This window comes from Tribolium castaneum, chromosome 4, assembly GCF_031307605.1.
Source record: "Tribolium castaneum strain GA2 chromosome 4, icTriCast1.1, whole genome shotgun sequence".
NCBI classification, from domain to species: domain Eukaryota; kingdom Metazoa; phylum Arthropoda; class Insecta; order Coleoptera; family Tenebrionidae; genus Tribolium; species Tribolium castaneum.
Window position 1 is genome coordinate 21,399,637 of NC_087397.1, and position 23,393 is coordinate 21,423,029.

General features: G+C 31.2%; 2 protein-coding genes across 2 annotated transcripts; one reads left to right on the forward strand and one right to left on the reverse strand.

The window, feature by feature from the left end:
• Positions 1-4,968: 4,968 nt before the first annotated feature.
• Positions 4,969-22,118, reverse strand: PolD1 (DNA polymerase delta subunit 1). Its single transcript, XM_008201381.3, has 13 exons — positions 21,961-22,118; positions 21,647-21,911; positions 19,375-19,989; positions 14,237-14,418; positions 13,943-14,176; positions 13,727-13,892; positions 10,852-11,060; positions 7,641-7,902; positions 7,353-7,586; positions 7,047-7,219; positions 5,734-5,983; positions 5,552-5,681; positions 4,969-5,432 (listed from the first exon to the last, which is right to left on the reverse strand). Exons 1-13 carry the CDS (start codon positions 22,011-22,013, stop codon positions 5,053-5,055), a joined length of 3,153 nt encoding a protein of 1,050 aa, XP_008199603.1. The 5' UTR covers positions 22,014-22,118; the 3' UTR covers positions 4,969-5,052.
• Polr1H (RNA polymerase I subunit H) lies at positions 22,108-22,662 on the forward strand. The gene is made up of 2 exons (XM_962276.4): positions 22,108-22,323; positions 22,381-22,662. The coding sequence occupies exons 1-2, from the start codon at positions 22,197-22,199 to the stop codon at positions 22,629-22,631; spliced, it is 378 nt and encodes a 125-aa protein (XP_967369.1). The 5' UTR covers positions 22,108-22,196; the 3' UTR covers positions 22,632-22,662.
• Positions 22,663-23,393: the final 731 nt, after the last annotated feature.

Genomic DNA, 23,393 nt, shown 5'->3' on the forward strand with positions numbered 1-23,393 from the left:
TTTTGGTCAAGTTCATGCCTCTGTTTAAATTAAAATAACTATTAAATGGTGCATTTTAGCGGTGTAAAAGGTTATACCTTTTTTATTCGCAATTGATTACTCTATCCATTTGGGCAATAAAAAAGTAGTGTTAAGAGGGCAAAAAATTAGAAAAACACAAAAAATGTGACCCGGAAATGCTGCAACCGAAAACTGAGTGGATGTATCCGGTTTTCATAACTACCAGATTAAAAGGCATGTTCCCTTTAGTAAGCCTACCAAGTTTCGTAATATTTGGTCAAATGATTCCAAAGTTATGGTGCAAAAACGTCTTTCCATACCCCTACTTCCCAGGGCTGTAAAATTCTTATCAGTTTCGATAGGACACGACTTATAATCTCAATTAGCATCATTTTATAGGTCCTTTTTGAGGTTTATTTTTTGTCTCACAAATATGAATAACCCTGTAGATTTTCTCAGGATGTCTTGGAAAATGTATTTAGCCAAATTCGTAGTAGACAATGTCTTCCTACAGCCCTAGAATGTAGACAACTACTAAAAAATTTAACTGTTATGCAATATTTCGAAAATTCTGGGCATGGTAGTTATTTTATAGAAAATCAAAATTTGGAGGAAAACTGTTTATTACCTTGTCCGGGAGCAATCATCTCAAAAGTCGCTTATTTAAGAAGTTGGTCAGGACTCGATTGCACACGATTACTGATTCTTATGTAGAATTTCCTGCTGAATTTAAATCTGAGGTCGCTTTTTGATTTGGAATTGCCTTCATTATGAAAAAGACGTTTTTCTGAAAATTTGTGAAAAACAAAAATTACGCAAATTTTGTGTTTACATCGTCATATTTTCCTTCTGAATTAAGCTAGAAAATTCATTTTTTTGCACTTTCCCCCACTTTTCCCCAATATACGTAAATTCTAACGTTTATAAACAAGCTTAAGATTTTACAAAAGAAAAGTAAGAAAATTACAGTTACTTTGTTTTCTAGATCTCTGTGCATGGAGATTGCAAATATTTGTTAGCAGCGCCGGTATTAGTTTCCCTATGATAATTTTGCAAACATTGTGATGTTCCCCATAAGAAAACATTGGATTGTCTTTTAAATATGAAACCATTTAAAATATGATCAACATTTTGTATGGGTACACTGGGTATTATCTCTAAAGTTACTTCTATGACATTACAAATTAATCCAATAAACTTTTCAGATGAATACTTGAGCTTCCCTCTATCCTGGTTATACATTAATTCCAAAAGACGACTTGTTTTTAACTCAGAATAACCGATTAAAGGCATCAGACAAGTCGCACATTTTACAGACTTCTCAACTTTTTTTAACAAATATCCGCAGAGAAATACAATTGCCCCAGATTGAATTGAAGCGAAATTTGTAAAATTTTCTGCGCACGTACTTAGCTCCTCAAGTTTCCTAATAATATCGTTACTTAGGGTAATAGTCATTTTATTTGGATCTTCATTTAGTTGTTGACTGTTAATGTTGCAGAACTAGTTTATCCAACATCACTGATTGTGTTAGTATTATCAACATTTTTGATAAAATCAGTTCTCAAAATTTGACGAAGTGCGTATTCGGCTGCTTTACAGTCAGTTAAGTCGTTTGAACCCCCGCGAAAGCGTCCAAATTAAATTTCCTTGCTAATACATAATAAAAGTTTAAATCATAATAAGCGTTCATCTTCAGATCCTGTATAAGGAGCGGTGTTAAAATTCCTTTGTTCAACGTATTGTTTCTTGTTACTGATATCATGAATCTGGAACTAAATGTACATGTTTTCCATGTACGTAACTGTGGCACTACAATCTCTGAAGAAGTCGTCTCCGTGGTGCTCGAGGTATCTAAGAGCTGCAGCTACTTTTGGAGAAAACAGTTGAACATCCAAATTTACTTTCATTTTATCAAACTTAGAGGGCGAACAATGCTTTTGTCTTGGATATCTTACTGGCTTTATTAATCATGTTATTTTGAACAGCAGCTAATTCTTTTAGGTATTGAATTGAAATAATACTTTCCGACGATGCCACATCATGGTGAGTGAACAAGTTTCTCGCATTTTTTATTGCGTGACATGGATCAAAGCTTAAAAATAGTTTATGTCCTGGGTTGTAAGGATGTGGAATCACATTTTTAAGTATTCCACCACCAAACTGCTTGAAAATCCCGACTTGGCATTTATGATTGTCTGCCACAATCCTCACTACTTTAAATCCACAATCATTTAGGAGTTGTAGAACCTCAATCGTCAGCTTAAATAAGTCTTTACTGCATAGTTTTCTGTGAGAGTAGTAACTAGCTGGTATAACATATTTCTTAGACAACCACTGAATTACATAACAAAGTAATTGATTAGCGACTACAGGGTTTCTTCCAATTTCAATCTTAGACGAAATTATAGTTGCTAATTCAAAAACGCGGTCTTCAAATTTTGAGTAGGAGAATGTCTCCCGCACCACCATATCATCCACAATTAAGGAACAAACTCTTTCGGGAATTGTTAGGTTTTCAATTTCTCCTCTTAAACAAGTTTTTATTAATTGAGTGTTGTTGCCTGCCCCTAAATATTTTTGTAATTTGGTTTTACAAGGTAATTTGAAAATGGAATTTCTTGGAAATCTGTATCCTTTTGGAGAACCTAATCTCCACGTAATACATTGTCGAATTGTTGTTTCACTCCAAGTCGTTTTTTTTTCTTAATTTTTTTAATCTGATCTAGAATAAATATTGCGCGGGGGTTCCTGTCTTCCTCTTTTATACTTTTCAAAGTCTTCCATTTTGGGTCCTCTTCAATTTCACGTCATTTTTCTTTTACATTTTGTAATTCATCTTTTATACAATTTTATCAGCTTTCTAATCGTATTAATTTTTGGGTAAGGGATTTATTTGTGTACCAGCATCTGCAGTAGTAGCAGAACTAGCAGAAGCACAGCAGTACTCATTGTCATTTTCATTAGTTTTATCTCCATCAATAAATCTTAAAAATACTCGGGACAGCTCCTAAAACTAATCGTCTTTGTTTGCCATTGGTAACGAAACTTCCCTTTGGAAAATGTTTGTTACAGACGAAAGAAAAAGCCCTTAATGGTTTATCTAATTGTATATGGAAGGATGAATTAATAGTATATTATGATACGAGTTTTATAAGACGCATTTTGTCGCACGCACGGATTTAGGAGTAGGTAGTATTATAGAGTAAGTGCGACAAAATGCCTTATAAATGAGATATCATACAGTATTTTTTCTACTTCGCATTTTTTGTAAAAAAAAAATATTTTCGAAATTTGGAGAATTTTGTGGTAGTTGACAGCAGTTGCGCGTAGGCCGTGAAATGAAATTAATAATTTTGACCGTCATTAGTTCATTTGTACAAATGTATTCTGAAAGTGTCCAAGACGTTTTGCAATGTATTTCTTCTAATACGGGCTTTTGTGGCAAATACTTGGATTTTGAAAACTGGCTGAAGGATAATGAGATCTCAAATTACTTACTTGCACTGGCTTTTGAAGTTATGCTTGTATACTACTCGAAAGGGCCACATAATAGGAATGGTACAAAAGTCTCTTAAGGTTCGTATTTGATTAATTTGATTAAATTATGCACTTGAAACCGAAGTTGAAACAGGAGCCGATTGACACTGACAGTTCTCTCAGATAATTGTCAAAAAACTAGGTGGTCAACATTATCCAACTAAATTACTCTGGTTTTTAATGTAATTATTATAGCGCTCCGTTGGATATTACGATACGCAAATCGCATATCGCAATGACCTCAGTACGAAACCGAAATAGAAAAAAATAATTATTTACCTGTATTCGGAAGTAAAATTACCGTTGGGGGCGCCACTGAGCTAGGTCGAAAACTGTAACCATAAATGGCGGGAAAATGTTTATTCGGATATTTTGAGCGTTGTACGAATTTTGGGGCTTCACAATTATTGCATTGCCTATGCGGAATGATTATTGTATCTTTAATGCAAGAAACTTATGTTGACAAATGAGAGATGACGAGGAAAACACGAATAACGAATGACTGTTTGGTTCACTTTCTTTATTGGAAAATTATTACAAAGACATTGAAAAGCCTACCTTTTGGCATAATTTACGTTTAAATGTATCAGCAGTTGTTAATCTTTATTGTAGTTTTGTAGATTTACCGCAGCATTTCATGATTTTCTCAGTGGAAAATTCTAATCTAAAATTCACACACTTCACTAATTTATTGGTTTCTTGAGCCAAACTTTGTGTTCGCTGTGATCCATTACTTATAATCTTTAATTAGACAACTGTTTGATAACACTTTGTAATCAAAATTTAAATATTTTTCACTTTTTATCCACTTTCAAGTTCCAACAATAAACACTTTATACCACGAAAAACTACAGAACCAAAGTCAACGCTAGTATTTACCACCACGTACTTTTAAAGTGATTCTTTCTATTGTAAGTAATTAACACTATACACGCAAAATTGTTGAACAATTCATTAAATGTCAGTTAAATGTGGAATTACGAAAATTTTTTACTGTTTTCGACATAGTTCAAAAGTCATCACCAGAGGGCGTTTAGTTAATTTTATTTCTGAATAATTGGTCAAAATTTGTTTCCATTTTAAATTCATTTCAAAATTTGCCGGCAAGGAATGGAGCGACGCTTGGGCATCTTGCTGACAATATTTAACGCAGCATTTCCTAATTAGAGGCATTTTTGTACTTTTGCGGTTACAAAAAAAGGCAAGCGAAATTCAAAATCTAAATTTCAAATTGAATAACATTTGAATTGATTGAGTTTAATTATTTATTTGGTAACCATGGTAAAACAGAAAGTTTCAGAACCAGCCAAGAGGTGGCACTGCAATGAATTGGTAAGCTGTCAGAAACTTTTTTTGTTCAATGCGACCAACCGTGTAAAGGGAAAGTCCCTTCATTAATCAAGGAAGCTGTGGTTAAAATAAACCAAATAATTGAAACTTTTTTATTATAAAAGCATAAATTTAAAGTAAAAGGCGTTCAACCTAACAATACAAAATCATGTAAAAAAAACATCACCATTCCTCCATAATAGGATCACCAAATCTCGAAATTTTCCCTTTGCTTGCATCCAATTCCATTTGAACCTTCTTCCGTATATAAAAAATTGGACAGTCACGACTTGTGCACAAAATCTCCTCATGCAAAGATCCCTGGCATCTCTGGCACTCGGTAAAAAGTTCCGAAAAACGATTTTCTAACATTCTGTGATGTCCCAATTCCTGTTGATACAACGTTGCCTCCTTTGGTTTACAGTGACTACAAACAGCTTCTGCTTCATAACCAGCTGGTAAAACCGAACGACACCCCAGACAAGTCTCTTTCTTTTTAGTAAATGCTGATAAAGCACCCACTCGAGAAGTGACCATTGTTTTAGTCCGTGTGTGTTCACCCCCTAGAACACCACAAATAGTTATTTACGTGATCAGTTATGAAAAGATTTTGTTTAACAAGCATTATGTTTGCCAAAACGAGTGAGCGTAAACGTTGTAAACTGTAGATAATTAGACATACGTAGCAAAATTGACTCAGCACTGTCTCCCAAAATCGGTTGAAAAATGCGAATCAAAGGTTTAGACAATTGATTTTGCAAGTAATACTGCGAATCAATTGGAATGTTGTTCTCCAAAACGTAGATAGGATCCTGTAATAAAACACGTTCAATAACCTAAAAACAATTTAAGTGAATTAATCACCTCTGCTTTTTCAAAAGCTTTGGAATTCTTCGTTCCTGCAATTATAACATAAGGTATGCGATCTCCCAATTTAGGAGCATTTCCAGGATCTCGTTTAGTCATTTTTTTCGATAATTCAACATGTGCCTGTTTGGCAGCGTAATCATTTTTTGTAAGTTCTTTCGTAATCACCAATTGAGAAATATCTACATTGTTTTGGAGCAAATCCGAAATAACTTTTTTGGCGTAATTAACAGCACCATCTGGATCTCTGAAAAATTTGAAAAACATGAAAGTGGGCCACATTAACAAATAGAATGTGTTCAAAAATTGTTGTCCATCAAGTCGACTATGGCATTTAAATTCAATGTGTCGCTTCGTCCAAATACAAAAAATAATACTAATTGTACTTTCTGAGTACTGAAATTTTTGAATTAACTTTTCACTCACTTTTTTTGCATTTTTCGGCAAAGTTCTTAATTTAAACTACACGGCATACTACGTTCAAATTTCATAGGCGACGTGATGAACAGCCATTTTTGAACACATTGTATTTGACTTAGAAAATTGTTGGTTGTTTCTACTTAGGAGTAATTTAAATAGCAAAGTATACTTCATATAAAAAAATATTTGCTTTCATATTTTCTTTCTCAAATCATTCAATATTAAGAACGTTATTTAGAATTGCCATCAAAAGTGTTCAATGAAACATCTAATTAAAGCAGTCTTTACTTTAAATTTAGTTTGCAACATTGATTAAAAAAAATTAATAACTCAAAAATTAACAATTTTTAATTAATCATCTCTTCGGATTTTGCGAACAAACTGTTTCAGTTTCGGAATTCTCACTTAAAAAGTATAAGAAATGTTATTATAAAAAAATTATTGCAATGGTTTGAAAAAAAAATATTTCAATGTAGTTTTTTGCATTTTACGCTTACATCATGAAAATTTGGGAGATTATCAAAGCATCAAATTGAAGCGTGTTAGAAACCCTATCGTTTGTGATATTTTTTTTCTTTTTTTTTTTTTCAAATGGCACCCTACTACGACGATTTTTTTGGTAAAAGATTATGCTGTAAAAATTACTTTTAATTCGAATACGTATTTTTAAAATATTAAAAAAGAAATCAAAAGTCGATGTCTTAGTCTTCAAAGGCACAAACATGTGTAATATGTTCTACTTTTACAAAAAATTAATGTTTAAAAACATTATTTAAAAAAAAACAGTAAACCTTCGGCTTCGCCAGATAAAGTATCACTTTTGCTCCTAATAACATAATCTACTATCTAGTAGGCTACGTTAAAAATAAAATAAAATATAAAAAACTTACTTATCAATCAGAAGTTTTCGCAGACACGAATTAATTACATCAACAACCAATGTACAATTATCCCTTCGTACGGTTTCAATACCTTTGCAATCCATTTTGTCGTATTTATCCGGTTTTGTAAAATACAATCCAGCATAACGCTTTTTATTAATCAATAAGTATGGCCAATAAACCTTAAACCAAACAAACATAAACAAAAAGATAAAGAAAAACTTGATTAAAGTTAGCTGTGACTTTAAAATAACAAGACTGCCAACTTAACTTCAAAGTCACGACCACTCTGATAAAAATTAACATAATTTTCACCTTTTCAAATTCTAACTTGATGGGCTTTATAAACTTGGCACTTATCAAATCAGCTGCTTCCCTCCCCAGCTCCATACTTCTTTCTAAAGACTTCACTCGGAAGTTAACCATAACCGAGTCAGTGTCCCCATAAATAACCATCGCATCGGATTCGTAACCATTTTCAATGCGATAATGTTGTTCAACTTCTTGTTTCGTCTGTTCAATCATTGTTCGACCATAAGCAGTTACACTCTAAAGTAACACAACAATAAAAACAATAATTAACAAAAACGTGAAACAAATTACACTTGAAATTTCCAAACAAGGCAATTTTCCGACTTGAGCTCCCGTAAAACCATAAACCGAGTTAGCTGAAATTTTGTAAGCCAATTGCCGACCGTCCAAAACGGCTCTTACAACAGGATCTGTTGCTTCCTTTAACTCAGCTTTGGTTTTTTTACGCGCTGCAAGAAGATGTTGCAAGATGTGTGGTAACAAACCGGGTCTAACCGATGACTTCACAAACATACAATTTGCTGGAGTGGTTGTAACTTGCTCGTCACTTAAACTGGAACATTTATTTACTTATTATATTGAAAATAGAAGTTAACTACACATTGCCTTTGAAACTAAATTGGCAACAATTACTATCAAAATTAGATGTCCTAAAGAATGTTCATTTGAAAATTTGTGTGCAGGGATATTGCGTTAGGTGCTATTAGACCGTAAATTGGTATAGTGGCGGTCAGCTCGATTTGCGTGTGCATCATCAATTTCATTTTTTCATTACCAACACGAAGCTATAAAAAAATATCAAAAACAATGCAAATTTAAACAACTAAGGGCTATCTAAGGGTGGTATCCTTGAACATTAATTTACATGTGCACTTCGACAACACCGTCAAGTGTCACGAATTTGTCAAAGTGACATTGACAGTAAATTATAGACGTCGTCGCATGGTTGTCGAAAGTGTTATCGGTGTTAATCGCAAGTATTTTCTGTTCGTTTATTGTGTTTTGTAATTTGCGTTTCGTTAGTTTTTGATTCTGCGTTTATTAGTTCTTGTTTTGTGAATCTGTATTTTTTGTAACAACTCATAATTTAAACACTTCGTAACCTCAAAAAATATTTGATAGTTTGTCACCGCTATGCCCCTGCTATGTACACGTAGTGACAGAAATGTCAGATGACGCACACGCAAATGGAGCTGAGCGCTACCATATTAACTTTTTTTACTTTTGTTATTTTAAGAGTTTTTATTACCTTATTCTTATTTTTTATTTATTACCACGTTTTTTGTATTTTTTTTAAGTTGCATCTTTGAATTAAAAATCGATAACTGTTTTATATTTAAATCGTATTTAAACATTTCACAAAGAAAACAGGTTTTACTACAGAAATACAAAATCGCAGGATTTTTAAAATCCAAATCCAAAGTCTTAATAAAACATTGTACCGTCTTGGTGCCAAATCGTTTTAATTTATTTTTTTGTTGGTAACATTTTAAGCCTTCTTTTTAATATCTGAATCCTAGATTATAAACACTATTTTAAAACACGTTTCCGACAGCAACGTGTTTCCACTATTTTAAAACACGCTTCCCATAAGAACGTGTTTTAAATTAAAATGTTATAAAAAAATGTAATAACACTCATACAAAAAAGCTTAAAGATGTCGGGTATATACGTATGCAACTCGCATACGCTCACTGCATAACGACAGCCCTCAAAGTTTAAGCTTGTGTTTTCGCACTCGTATTAGTAATGACTATAAATCCAATCAATTTACTAATTACTTGGAAAAAATGAAGTAATGTTGAGCTTGGAACTTAACAGACTCAGTGCACTTTTCAGCTCTTTGTAATTTAATTAAATTGTAAAAAAAATCGTAGGTGATATTATTGTACATACAGGCTGTTCCATCTAAACCCCACATTAGAAGTATTGTAAGTTCCAATAATGACAGTTATCTAAAAATTTGTATGCAACCATAATCTCTTAGATCCTGCTCAATGTAAATATTTGCAAGATGGCAGCACTTCCGGTTATACCGGAAAAAGGAATTTGTTATACCGGAAAAAGGAAGCCTAGATCTTTCCTTTAGTGTTATCAAGTTTGTAAAAAAAAAATAACAAACTCCAAAATTTTGTAGTTAAGTTTGCAGAACTTTAAGCACCCATACCTCATTTTTTTTATGGAATGTCAAAAATTTTATTTCACTAAATGGTAGAGAATTTAATTCTGCAACAATCTGTATTAACATTCCCTATACTTATGTTTAATAGTTTTCAAATTATAATAACTTTTTGTTGGGATTGAGAAATTCATTAGCCAAAGGTTTGTTCACATACTTTGCCAAGGAAACGAATGAGAAAATATGAGAAATTAAAAGTTTTTTAAACCAACATTTAATGAATTTATTTTGTTTTTAGGGAATGGACAACACAATTTTAAACAGAGTTTATCGTTTATGTTTAATTAGAACTATTTTTATGACAAACTATGCAAAAATAGCTGTGGTTACTAATAAATTTCCTACAATGACAAAAATAACAACATAACTTGAAAATTATCACAGATAGGTGTAGGGAATACTAATATAGATCGATGCAGAACAAAATTCTCCTACATCTAGTAAAATAAAAATTAGGACATGCCATTTGAAAAAATTAAGTTATAGGTACTTGAAGTTGTCTAAACTCAACCTTAACATTTTTAGGTTTATTAACTTCATTTTCATTTAACTTTTAATTCTCCAAACATGATTTTAAAATCTCCAAAACTAAGCGAGTTACCGATTTTTTAAGTGACAGGTGCAAATCCAAAAATTTTCAAAAAATCCTAAATATCTCAAACAGTTAAACTTAGGTATAGGGGAAAATGATAAAAACTCCCTTAAAATAACGCAACTAATTCAAAAACGCAGCCAAAAACATAGATTTCCATTTAAAATAAGAAAGTTAACAGCGACTTCCGGTATAACCGGAAGTGCTGCCATCTTGAAAATATTTTCATTGAAGAGAACTCAACGGATTATGACTGAGTACCAACTTTTAGATAAATATCTTTATTAGAACTTTCAGTACATTTAATGTGAGGTTTAGATGGAACATCCTGTAGAAGAACATTCTGACCAATTTGTAAAATGTTTATTTCTATGGTGTGTTTTTTTAACTTTTGCTTAGTTAACTATAATTTAACGTCAACGATTTTTTGTCCATGGGTGTATTTCGGGGTATTTCCCTGTCAATGGTATGTGATAGAGAAATGCTTACATAAAAACGTAAAAATAATAAAAAAGTCTAATTAAAATTACCTGATATATAGTTTTACTTGTTTTTATAGTTTAAATTGCGTCAATTTTAAATTATCAAAGTGAGACTAGTCAGGGAAAGTAGCCTTTTTTCAATGGCGCCCTCTACTATTTTTGACAAAAACGTCCAAGAATGAAGAAGACTGTCACAAATAATCCAATGTTGCCGAATGAATTTCAAAGTCAATGACTGTGGTAACTTACCAGAGCTTTTCTTTGATACTGGGTTTAATCAAAGTCGTATAACACAAATTATGTGCTATCATAATACTGGGATATAGAGAACTGAAATCAAGAGTGGCTATTGGATCAGTGTAGTAACCTCGTCTCGGTTCTATAACTGTAGCTCCTTCATACTGTTCAGAAGAAGGTGCTCCTTGATGTGTTGGCATGAAATATCCAGCAGCTCGAGCCTAGTAAATTAAATAAAAATTCAAGAAATAAAAGGAAATCAAAATAAAAAAATAAAAAGGAAAAAAAAAATTAAAAACAAAAAATAAAACAAAAAAAAGAGCTTTATCTTTCTATTCTTGCTGTGATTTATAAGGGATGATTGCTTTTTGTTTATTTTGATGCGTCTGAGTCATATTTAATGCTTTGATGCTCATTATTTAAAAAAAGTGCAAAAACAATTGCTCTTTACAGAATAACTGAGGAACAAAAAGATAAAGCATTATTTTGTGTGTAATTGTCAATAATTTTTTAATTTTATTTTATTCTTTTAACTCTTAATACCATTTCTTTATTTGTGTTTATTATTACTTGAAAGATAAAGACGTGTACTATTAAAAACAGTAAACAAACATGTCGGTTGTTCTTAGATAAAATTAAAAAAATGGCATCACAATGTCATACAGGCTGATTCAAAAGTGCCGTACAATCTCTCGAGTGCTGATAAAGGGCATCAAACTGAATTAAAAGTTCCTATGACAAAGAATTGTTTGAGTCTTTTTTCACGAAATATAGCTCTTCAAAGATAAATTTTTAAGTTAACTTTTTGATGTTTCAAATCATATTTTTTTAATCTTAGTTGGCGGAAACGACTGCTCTTGCAACATTAAACAAATACCTATATTACCCTATAAATGTACTATGTTGTCAAAATGTATTTCACTATATACAATAATAAAACTCACCTGTTCGAAGTTTTTTTCTAAATGACCAATAACAAAATTTTGAATTTGGTGCGTTACTTTTAGTCTGTATAAAAAATAGCAAAAAGTAAAAAACTAGCAGCAAAGAACATTTTTAGTTAGAAGTTAAGATTTTAAAATTTATAAAAACTAAAATAATTGTGCAATACCGTAGGGGTATGACTAGTCCCAATACTTTTTCTAATTTTAAAAATGTTAACCTGTACATCAAAATGTTCTTCTTTTTTTGGTTAAAGTAAGAATTCAAATTTTCAAACTGCTGCAAATCGTACTCGGCTAGTTAATCAAATATTTCGTAAAATAAGTACTATTTTTTTGAATAAAGTTAGTTCCGTCTCCATATTTCAATTAATGTCATGGAAGTACGTGAGTATGCAAAATTTCAACATGTTCGGAAATAGGAACTATCTCAAACAGCAATATTCAAAGCTTAAAACGTTATAGCGGGTGATTTCTTAAAAACGGCAGGCGTTGTATTTAGAAATTTTGTTTATGTCCCTATTTCAAAAATTAAAAAAGCCCTTTTGGGGTTGATTTATAGAAAGGTTTATTAAAATTTAACGTTTAATACGTTTGTTATTTAAAATTAGAACCTATATTTTTCTTTTCATAATTTGGAAGATAATGGTTTTTTAGTCTGCACAAAGATGCAACTACTTATACTAAAAATTAATCTTTATAAAATCATCATATTTAAACAATAAAAATCAAAGTTAATAAAATCTATAGTCGATATTTTTATAATCAACTGTCTAAGAGCTGTCAGGTTGGCATTATCATAAATAGTATTTTTTTTAATTAAGGTTGGTGTAATTTTTTACCTGGCAAATTCAATTTCAAAATTTCAAAACTTCAAAAGTTTTCTCATCACAACAAAAATTGTTCTGCTTTTTTATTTTTGTACCCATAGGCGGGTACACATTTCAGTTTGTTATTTGTTGTTTGTTTTATCAAAGTTTAAGTAAATTTGCGAATTTTTTATTGAAAAATTACAAATAGAAAAACATACGTATTTCTGATACATCCTGTATAAAAAAATGAACTATAGTCGAATTGAATTATCAAAAAAAAATTATCAAATAAGACAATGTCATTATTGTAAACATATCTGTTAATAATAAGAAACATTAATTTTAAAGAACGATTTTACTTGTAAAAAGATTAACTTTAACGATGGACACCATCTAACTATATTTTGTCAATTTTTATTATTTTTTTCAACTTTAATAATTTTTCGTAAAAGTACAACATATTACACATACAACGTGTTCAAAAATGGTTGTTCATCAAGTTGACCATGGAATTTAAAATCAGTGTGCCGCTTAGTTCCAATGACTATCGTAATTTTTCTGTCAAGTCTTTAAACTGGCTTTTTACTTATTTTTTGGCAAAGTTTTTTCAAGTGTTTGTCTTGATTTGTATTTTATATTTCCGTGATTTTTGTTGTGTATTCTTTCGTTTTTGAATTCGAAGCATTTTTGCATTATTTTGACGGATCTGTCACTTTGACGGCGTTCACAATTTAATTTAAACGACACATGACGTTCAAATTTCAAAGGTGACTTGATGAACAACCATTTCTGAACAGATTGTATTTGTATCAAAAAAACTATCTTCCAAATTATAAAAAAAGATGTAGGGTCCAATTTAAAATAAGAAAGTGGCATATACCCCAAAAATTATTATGACATTTAGAAAAGTTTTAAAAGCATCTTCTTACATTTAAAGTCATTTCATATGTTTTTTTATTCTAAAAATCAAACCATAAATAAAAATTCTAAAATGCCTGCCGTTTAAAAAAAAATAGGTTATTATTTCCTCTCAACAATTCGAAGAGTTTAAATTTTAAATATTTTAAATAATTTAAATGTAAATATTAATAATCGATAAATGTGTATGCATGCAAAATTTCCGCAAATACTTACATGTTTCAATAATTGGGCCACAACTTTAACTTGCTCCCCTTTTGTCAACAAGCTAGTTATAGGTACACCGGTGACTCTTGCCATTTCGACATCATTGGTAAAACTTCGAACTGTACTCAGTATTCTAACTGGTAAATCCGCATCTTTTAAACAGTACACTGCAAGTCTGAAACATTATTTTATAAAATTATTAATTTTCGAAGTGAATAATTTAACCTTCTTCTTGTCTGTTCGTCGCCGTTTTGCAAATCCGTAATAACACTATAATGTACATCTTCCTTCTGCTCTCCTAATATTTCTTGAGAAACGCTGTTTAACGTATATGATCGAAGCTTAAAATCGCGCTTAATTACCATTAACATATCATATGCTACGCGTCCTTCAAAATTAATCGACTTGAATGTTCTTTTACCGATTTTTGTTTGCGTGACTGTTTCTTTTATGCTAGACCTAAAATAGTTATTTGTGTACTTCCCGATCCGTGTTTATAAGTAGAAAACAATTAAATACCTAATGTCAAGAATACGTCCCAAATAATCGAAACGCTTTAATTTCAAGTGATTTGCACGTTCAATCAGATACGGAAAGTCAAAGTTATTTATGTTGTAACCGGTGAATATGTCTGGATCTGTTTCTCTTACAAATTCCGCCCATTCCTCCAACATTTCCGCTTCGGTGTCGAAACTACGAACCTACAAATTTGGCAAAGTTAATCATAACATAAAACACCTCCCCTAAGAAAAAACAAAACACTGACCATCGATATTAAAAAATACCATAGACCATGTCTTCAGTGTATTTCTGATAGCAACAGCCTTCTACAGCGTGCTCAAAAACTGGCGCACCAACTCAATGGTGTGTGGTAGAAAACTGATTAGTGATTACATATAAAGGTAAAAATAGTAAAAAAATTATTTGTATTAAAGTTATTTATAAATAAAGGATTTTAGATAAATGATATGTGGCAACGTTGTCTAACAGTCATGATCGCAAAAAATTTGATCAATAATAAAAATAAATTATTTTTGAAACGGTTTCCTAGGAAATAATTCCCAGTGTTGGCACATCTACACATTGTGGTTTTTTGGATGGATTTTAATTTTTTTTAATAAAAAAAACTGCAAAAATCTGATAGTAAATTTAAATTTTAAAAATAATTATTCATCGTTCTGTTACGGAACGATTACCTGGTATGAAACATAAAAACATAAAAAAATAATGAAAACTAAAGAAGTTAACACAATAAGTTTGTAGCCAGATTTTTTAAAATATGACTTTAGGAATTTTTTCAACATTTTTCCCGTAATCTGCACTTGCCTCTCAATAACGTACCACTGAGTTTGTGCGCCAGTTTTTGAGCACCCTGTATACACAAAATGAGTAAAATAAAATAAATGAGTACAACATTTTTCAATGTTGCCAATTTAATTTCAAAGTTTTAAATCAAAAATTCAATTACATATTTGAAATACATAAAACTAATGAAGGAATCACAGGAAAATAAAAAAAAATTTCATTAAAAACAACATTTTCTATCTCTACAGGGATAAATAAAACAAAGTTTAAAAAAACTAGTTTATATTATATAAACTAGTTTATATTCTCACCTGAGGATGACCACTTTGTGGTTGAAACGCGTAGTGTTTTTAAATAAAGGTTTGGTGTGTCGGTTTTTTTTTAAACTTTGTTTTATTTATTTTCCACGCCAAGAAAATCCAATAAGAAGTATCTACAGGATAAGGCAAAATTATCGGACTAATTTTCGAATTGTGATAAAAAACGTTCAACTTCACAAAACTTAGTTCAAGGTATTTTTTCTAAGCAATTTATTTGTTATCCTTAGCAGTCGTTTTAATTTTTTTCCAATATTTCTATATTTTTTTTTGTTTGATATAAAATTTAACAACGTTAGGACAGCTTTCTTAAAAGGTTCTAAATAAAACAACGAGTTTTAACGTTTCGTTTATATACAGGGTGATTTTTTTAAAACGAGCCACCCTGAATATCTCCGGAAATAAAACAAAAAATTAAAAAATCCTCGGACGTTTTTTTAACTAGTCTTCTAAGACTAGAAGGTTTAACATTTTTGCATTTTTTTCCAAGTAATTAATGAATTAGTTGGAATTAAATTAATTTAAACGATTTAGTGTCGAAACGGTATAACGTTTCGCCTCCTAAGTTATAGCCCTCCGTAGTTTCATAGAATAATTTATTGAATCTGCTTAGTTTTTTGAAATTATTATATGACATTTAGATAGAAAAACTTTTTGATCTGTATGTGTTTGTGTTCATATTAAGATTCTATACAAAGGTGAAAAAACGTAATTTCTAAAATGAGCACTTTTTCACAATAACAAAACATGAAACATGAGTTTTATGTTAAATAAATCGATTGCATTCTTCTTGCTCAAGTTACATTTTTCATTCCGACTAGTTTCATTAGTCTATTTTAATGTGTTTGTGATTTTATTTGTAATCAGGTCCTTGATAATGTACAAATGATCTGAAACTACTCGGTATAAAAAATGTAACTTGAGAAAGAAAACTTATTACAATATTCTCTTCAAAAACAATGTTTCCCTAATTTTGGTAAAAACAAAACACTCTTTATAGAAGAAAATGAGCAAACAAATAATGTCACTGGCAATGTCAATGATAATGCAACAAGGAAAACAAATCAAAATTTTAAAGTTGACAACTTGAATTACACAAATTGTTTTCCATATGTTTACAGTTATAAAATATTCGTCGTTTCGTGCGATTTCTGCTTAAATTTATGACAAATGTGGTCTGTAACTTTGAAATTAAGTTGGCAACATTGACAACTAAAGTGACTAAAAACCAGTCATGAATTAGGTCGTCAAAAAATAGATTAAATTTAAAATCTTAATTTGGCAACATTGACAATCAAACACAAACGTTACAATTTTATAGTCAATTGTCATTCATTTGAAAAACGCGGCTACTGACAGTCCAGCCTCGAAAAAATACCAATAATAATTTAATATTGCCAATCCTTTATGTGTTAAATGTTGGCAACTGTATTTCACAGATTTCTTAGATTAAAAAAAATATTTTTTGGCCTCAACACCTGTAACTGCTATATTTACACATTTTTGACAGCTACGATACCTGATTTGTGCATTTTTACCCCGAAAAATAGTATATTAGAAAAAAAGTTTCAATACACCGGTCTTGAAGCACAAACTCAATTTCAAAAACGACTTTTTTGAAAGAATGAGTGCTTCAAGGTCTAAGGAAACGAGTTTTTTATTCGATTTTTTTAAATTTTCCCCTTTTTGTCGGTTTTAAACAAAAATTGTTATTTTAGTCGACTTAGGGATTTTTGTGACGGTTGGTAATGTTGAAATTTTGAAAGTGAAAAACTGATTTTGTCAAAAAAACAAAAGTATGGATAATAATGAAGATAATCTTGCATAAACGCCCCCTAAAATTTGTAAAATTAGCAAAAATACAGTCCCGAATTTGCTACTTGCCAACCTAAAAATTTTCGTAAAATGTTCCCTCAAATTATGACCATTATGACATCGCACTTGATGACGGTGCGTGCTTTAATAAATAAATTTTGAAAGCGGTAATTTTAAAAAAATCTCAAAGAAATTTGCCTAAAGGTTGTTTTTTCGTTACTATTGCTAGTATCGGATTAAAAAATGTGTAGTTTTGTGGGAAACTGATTTCTAAGCATTTTGCTTTTTGTTTGGAACTGCTCCGTAGTCTATTTTTTGAGATATGTATAAAAGTACAAACACATCAATTTGACACTTCTCGGGGGCCGCCTTAAAGCATCCAAATAGTGGCAAAATACTTTATGATAAATAAAGTTCATTAAAATTCCGAGAGAACATACCGCTCTCATTCATCTATTTAGTGTTCAAAAATTAACACTATATTTTTTCGGTAAGATTTTAATCAACGCTATCTCGTGGTGAAAATAGTAAACGTGTATTCTATCCGACATTTGTTGACAAATAAAAATTTTAATTAATCATCATCCAAAAAGTAGACGACTTGTCAAATCACGCAATTTCTGTTAAAAGGCGTCTGAACAATGTCTGAACTTTCAAATTCGTAGTGTTTACATCTACAGACTGATCCAAATACTGAGTCTGTTGGCAACACTGGACTTAAATTTTTAAGGATACCAATGGAGTTCGCTTTCAGTTAACAACAATTTAATATTTTTGTGGGGTTGTACGTCAAATAATTGTCAAAATAATTCAAATGTGTTGCCAACAGATTCAGTATTTCTGGATCAGTCTGTATTACTAAAAAATGTCTGACATATTTTACTGACACTTTTAAGGTGTAGTTACATCTGGACACTTATTATATTACACGATATTTATGTCCGTTATTGAAGTGGCATGATGTAAACAAGACGGAATTTATATCTGACACAAATATTCCCAAGTGTCAGCTAAATATGTCAGACATTTTTAGTGACAGATGTAAACACTACGGATTTAAAAGTTCAGGCATGGTTCAGATTGAGGTACTGGATGCTGTCATGGACAGGGGTACTGCCGTCCATATTATTTTGACAATGACAGTGGCTTTTTGAAAATTTGCTTTGTCAAATCGACTATATTGTCAAAACTGGGTGTTTTAAGTTAACTTTTGTGTCACTAAATTGTGACAACATATGACACTGACACTAAATCTTTAAAAAATTGTCAATTTTTTGTCATTTTTTCAAGGTCAAAAAGCCGCTATCATTGTCAAAATCATATGATGGCAGTATATCTCATTCATTTTTTAAACCAACTGTCAATGACAACAATTTTTAAATTATGTTGGAACCCTGCGGCATTGCCATAGGAATGAAGCCTGGACGACTAATTTTAAATGGAGTTGCCAACGTTGAAATAACTTGACAATTGATTTTAATTATGGATGGACTTTACCCCTGTCTATGACAGGATCCAGAAATTGCAAAAATTGGGGAGTCGTCTACTTTTGTGAAAGTATTGCAACAAAAAATTAGAATGAATGACAAGAAAAAATGCTTGAAAAACTTATATTTATTGCTGAAAAAACTTATATTTATTGCTGAAGACACATTTTGAAAAGTGTCCGACAAAATCCCATCAAAGAAATTGCAAAAAATTTCTCTCCGAGATTTTGTGTCCGACACTTGACACAAATGTCGAGAGAGCAATCTCAGATATAAACGTATCATTAGGTATTTTAGTGTGCAGTTTATTTAAAGCTCTCAGCTTTCATTATTAAAACCCACACGCTGTAAAATTATACCTAGCGCACGTACAATGTGTTCAAAAATGGTTGTTCATCAAGTCACCTACGAAATTTGAACGTAATGTGCTGCTTAAATTAAATTGTGAATGCAATCAAAGTGACAGATCCGTCAAGATAATGCAAAAAGGCTTCGAATCTAAAAACAAAAAAATACACAACAAGAAAAAAAACATGGAAATAGAAAAACAAATCATGAAAAAAAGCAACTTTGCCAATGAATTCAAAAAAGTGAGTAAAAACTAATTCAAAAATTTGACATAAATGTCATTTGGCCGAAGCGGCACATTGAATTTGAATTCCATAGTCGACCTGATGAACAACCATTTTTGAACACTTTGTATAATGTAAATAACTATAGTAATCCTTCTTACCTCAGCATGTCCTATGGGTGCGCAACTGTTTAAAGTGAAAATATTTCGAGTAACCACATCCTCGTCACCATGTAACTTAATCACGTTGGCAATTTGAATAATGGGATCAACGTTCGGCTCCGGAAAAATCCCTTTTCTTCCAGCACATTCAATATCGAAACTATGAATACGAAATCGAGCCACTGGTGACCATTCACCTTCTGGTGAATGTGAAATAAAGTCAGTCCATGAGATGTCCACTTCTATTTGGCAACGTGAAGTTACAGGGAACTTATTTTCTGGTCGTTTGAACCATTTGCCTGCTGGCAACTCAATCCAGCAACAACCCAAAATATTCGTATCAACCATAAAACGCGTTTCAATATCCACATTTGCTTCAAAGAAATGAAACGTGTGATGGGCAAGCGGTTGATAGACGACTGTAGTGCTTAGGAGACGTTTAGATGCAGCAATAAATTTCGGTAAGGCTAGGGTTATTTTAGCAAAGTTGTTGTCGTCCTCTCCTTGATACTCTACGAGAGATTTTCCTCTAACCAGTTCCACCATTAAAACTGCTTCGGTTATGTTGTCACGGTTTGAGCGCATATCGCTTACCACAGCTTCATTTAACTTTTCCTAAATGAAAAATTTTACATTAAATTATTTGTTTTTTTATCGTGAGGCAAAATAAAAATGCAGTCAAAAGTGATCTCCAAATGTCAGCATTTTTTAGGTTATACAGCGTTGAGCAAAAGTATGGAACCAAGCGTTTTTTGCCTAAACTATGTAGCTTATGAAAAAACTATTAGTACATCATCACTACTTTAAAAATGTAATCATTTTTCAAGAATAACATTTTTCAAACTTCGTTTTAGTTTTCAGTTTATTTATTTATTTATTTTTTTTTTCAAATGGCACCCTACTATGGCGATTTTTTTGGTAAAAGATTATGGTCTAAAAATAACTTCTACTTTAATAAAAGACTAACAGCTTGTGTGTAACACGATGGAAACCTATTTATGCATTTTTTATAAATAGCTTTTTCTGGAAACCTTTAGATTGTTTTCTAATTGGTTTTACAAAGACTACTAAAATTGTTTCCTTTGTGATGTACTTCTATTTCTATTAGAGTTTCTATTACCCTTCGCAATTTGTTAAAAGATACTCTTTTCATAATGGTATTGGAGTGTTAAATTTTAGGACAGCTTAATCGATTTTTTTCCGAAAAAAACATCAATATTTTTTATTTCGCAAAAATCTTACACATTTTACAAATTAGACCCCACAAACTTTATATCGACAAAAAGCTCTTAAAAATACCATGCAATGGTGCAATAATAAACAGGGTGTTGCATTTGAAAAAATCGAGTTATTGCAATATGTAGTTTGTCATATTCAGAAAATCGTAGTAGGCGCTAAAATATCGACATCGAGTTTGCTTTTATTGCAAAAGATGCGCTAAAGCTTAAGAAGTTGGCTAAGAAAAAAAATTGTTACATTATCTTAAATGGTTCTGAAGTTATACATTTTTTGAGGGTCTTTGCACGACACACTTTTCACACATAAATTGACATAAGTCAAAAACTATGACAGATAAGTCTATAAAACCCGGGTGCATTATATCGACAATTTAGTCACGTTTTCAAAAATATAATAAAAATTGGGGTTTCCAATTAAAAAAACAAAACCTAGTGGAGTATTTTATTACAACATTACAACATAAAAATATTGTAAGACCTATCGTTTAAAAAAACTTTAAATTGATAGTTTGCATAGAAAAAAAGTTATGGAGCATGCACGAACTCTTGGGTCACTCTGTATATGCACTACCTCGTGAGACACCCTGTATATTTTAGGTGCAAAATGCTTGGTTCAATACTTTAAATTGAAATTAGCTGTTATAAATTATTCACGCACTTCAAAAAAATAATAGCTAATCTAATTTATACTTTCAATGATAGTTCCAATCATAAATAACAATTTTACAATTTTATCAATACTATTTAAAAACAATATTCGGCAAAATGCGGCGTTGGTGTTTTTTAAGTTTTGAATGGTAAAAGCTCAGATCAAAGTAGTTAGCGTTGTTATGTTTACGCAATTGTTTATTCATTGTTTATTTGACAATTTATTACCAAACAATTACCACTTGTTACCAAACGTATATAGTTATTTTTTTTATATAAACAACTGTCAGTGTCAAAATTCTGATAAGGACAAGACTGTATCAGTACTTAATCTTAGAACATTTTATCGCGTTTTATATTGGGTTTAAATATTAAACAATTCCTACCTTGAAACGGGACAAATCCGCTTGTGTAAAATCATTCGGCAGATTAATGTAAAAGTATGGAGAAAAACCATGAATATGACAACACACACTATTGCCCACTTTTGTAATACCAAACATTCGAATCACAGGAACAGTACCAGTTTGAGCCCCTGGCATTCCAGGATAAGGGGCTGAAATGTAATGATCCAACTCTAATTCTTGAAAAATTAGTGCATCATCAGTGGGGTTTAAATCGCCAACTGGGGGGCGAAAAATTTTGTCGTTCCTTCAATTAACCAAATAGAAAACAATCATTTTTTGTCAAGAAATCTTACTTGAACCTCTTCCCTGATGAATTCGGAGGCGGAAGATTGCGTTTTGTTGCCATTTTGCTGTAAACAAACGGACTCCAAACAAGATATTTCAGTTTCTTCCCGCTTAAAATAATTATAGGTTATGTTGTCTTGAAATGCGTGAAGTGTGACCAATATGTAAATTGGAAAATTCCCAACAGTTGACACATGTGTTTTTTAGGTTAATTTTTCGAATTAAATCACTCAAAAAATTAAAAATGAGTACTGGCCCTAATTTTGAAAGTATCGAAGGGTTTTGTCCCGACTGTGGTTCCATTTTGCCACCTTTAAAACAAACAGGAGGTGTGAAATGTTATGCCTGTGAACGCAATTTTCCATCAGATGGTAAGTTAAATTTGTCTCAATGATAATTCTAAAGAATTGATAATACTTTTTTTGTAGTTTTTCGAGGAACTAAAGCTTCATATGTGATACACTTCAATTCGCGAGACTACAAAACTCATTCAATGAACAAGCAGAACAATAAAAAGGATGAAGAAGAAGATGATGGTCCTGTTGTTGATAGAAAATGTGCCAAATGTGGTCATGATAAAATGACTTATGCGACAGTTCAATTGAGATCAGCAGATGAGGGCCAAACTGTGTTTTATACTTGCACAAAATGTAAATTCAAAGAGAGTGAAAATTCGTAATTGGTCAATAAATACGCATTTTTGTTAATAACTAATTTATTCAATTTAAAAGCATTAATAATTAAAAAAAATGAACAAATAATCTATAGTCCTATGGAGGACTATAGATTAGGAAGCGAGACGGGGTGTAAAATAGTACGGTAGAATTAAAATTGGGCGCTTCGAGTGTTATTTGGCGCCTAATAATCGTTTTACATTAATTTTATTTCAACCAATTAATGGAAAAAATACATCCGTACCGTAATAGGTTGAAAAAAAGTGACGCCCAAAATTTTTACGAGAAACGTGAAAAACAATATTTGAAATCTGCCGCATTGTCTCATATTTTTCAAAACGCTGCAAATACAGTTGAAGATACAAAAAAATGACTAGTGACTGTTTTAGGCTCTACACCAACTTACAACATGAGTGAAAGTGAGACTTAATTGTTTGTGTTATGTTTTTACTTAATAAAAAAAGTCTACCTTTTATATTATTGCTTTGGATGTTACAAAGTTCTGTTTACTTGAATCACCCTGTATTTTTACGTTAAAGTTCGCTGCCAAAAGATTAAAGATTGATATTGTGTTTTAAACCTTTTGAAACTGAAGATTTCAAAAATTATTTTGATTTGATTTAATAATAAGTACCCACAGTAATGGATAATCCGAATAATATCCGGATAATTTTGGATAATCCGAACCCCCTATAATAATCCGAACGTTCCAACTGGGTAAAATGGTATTTATAATCCGAACTACCACTTATTTATTTCAACTCTTG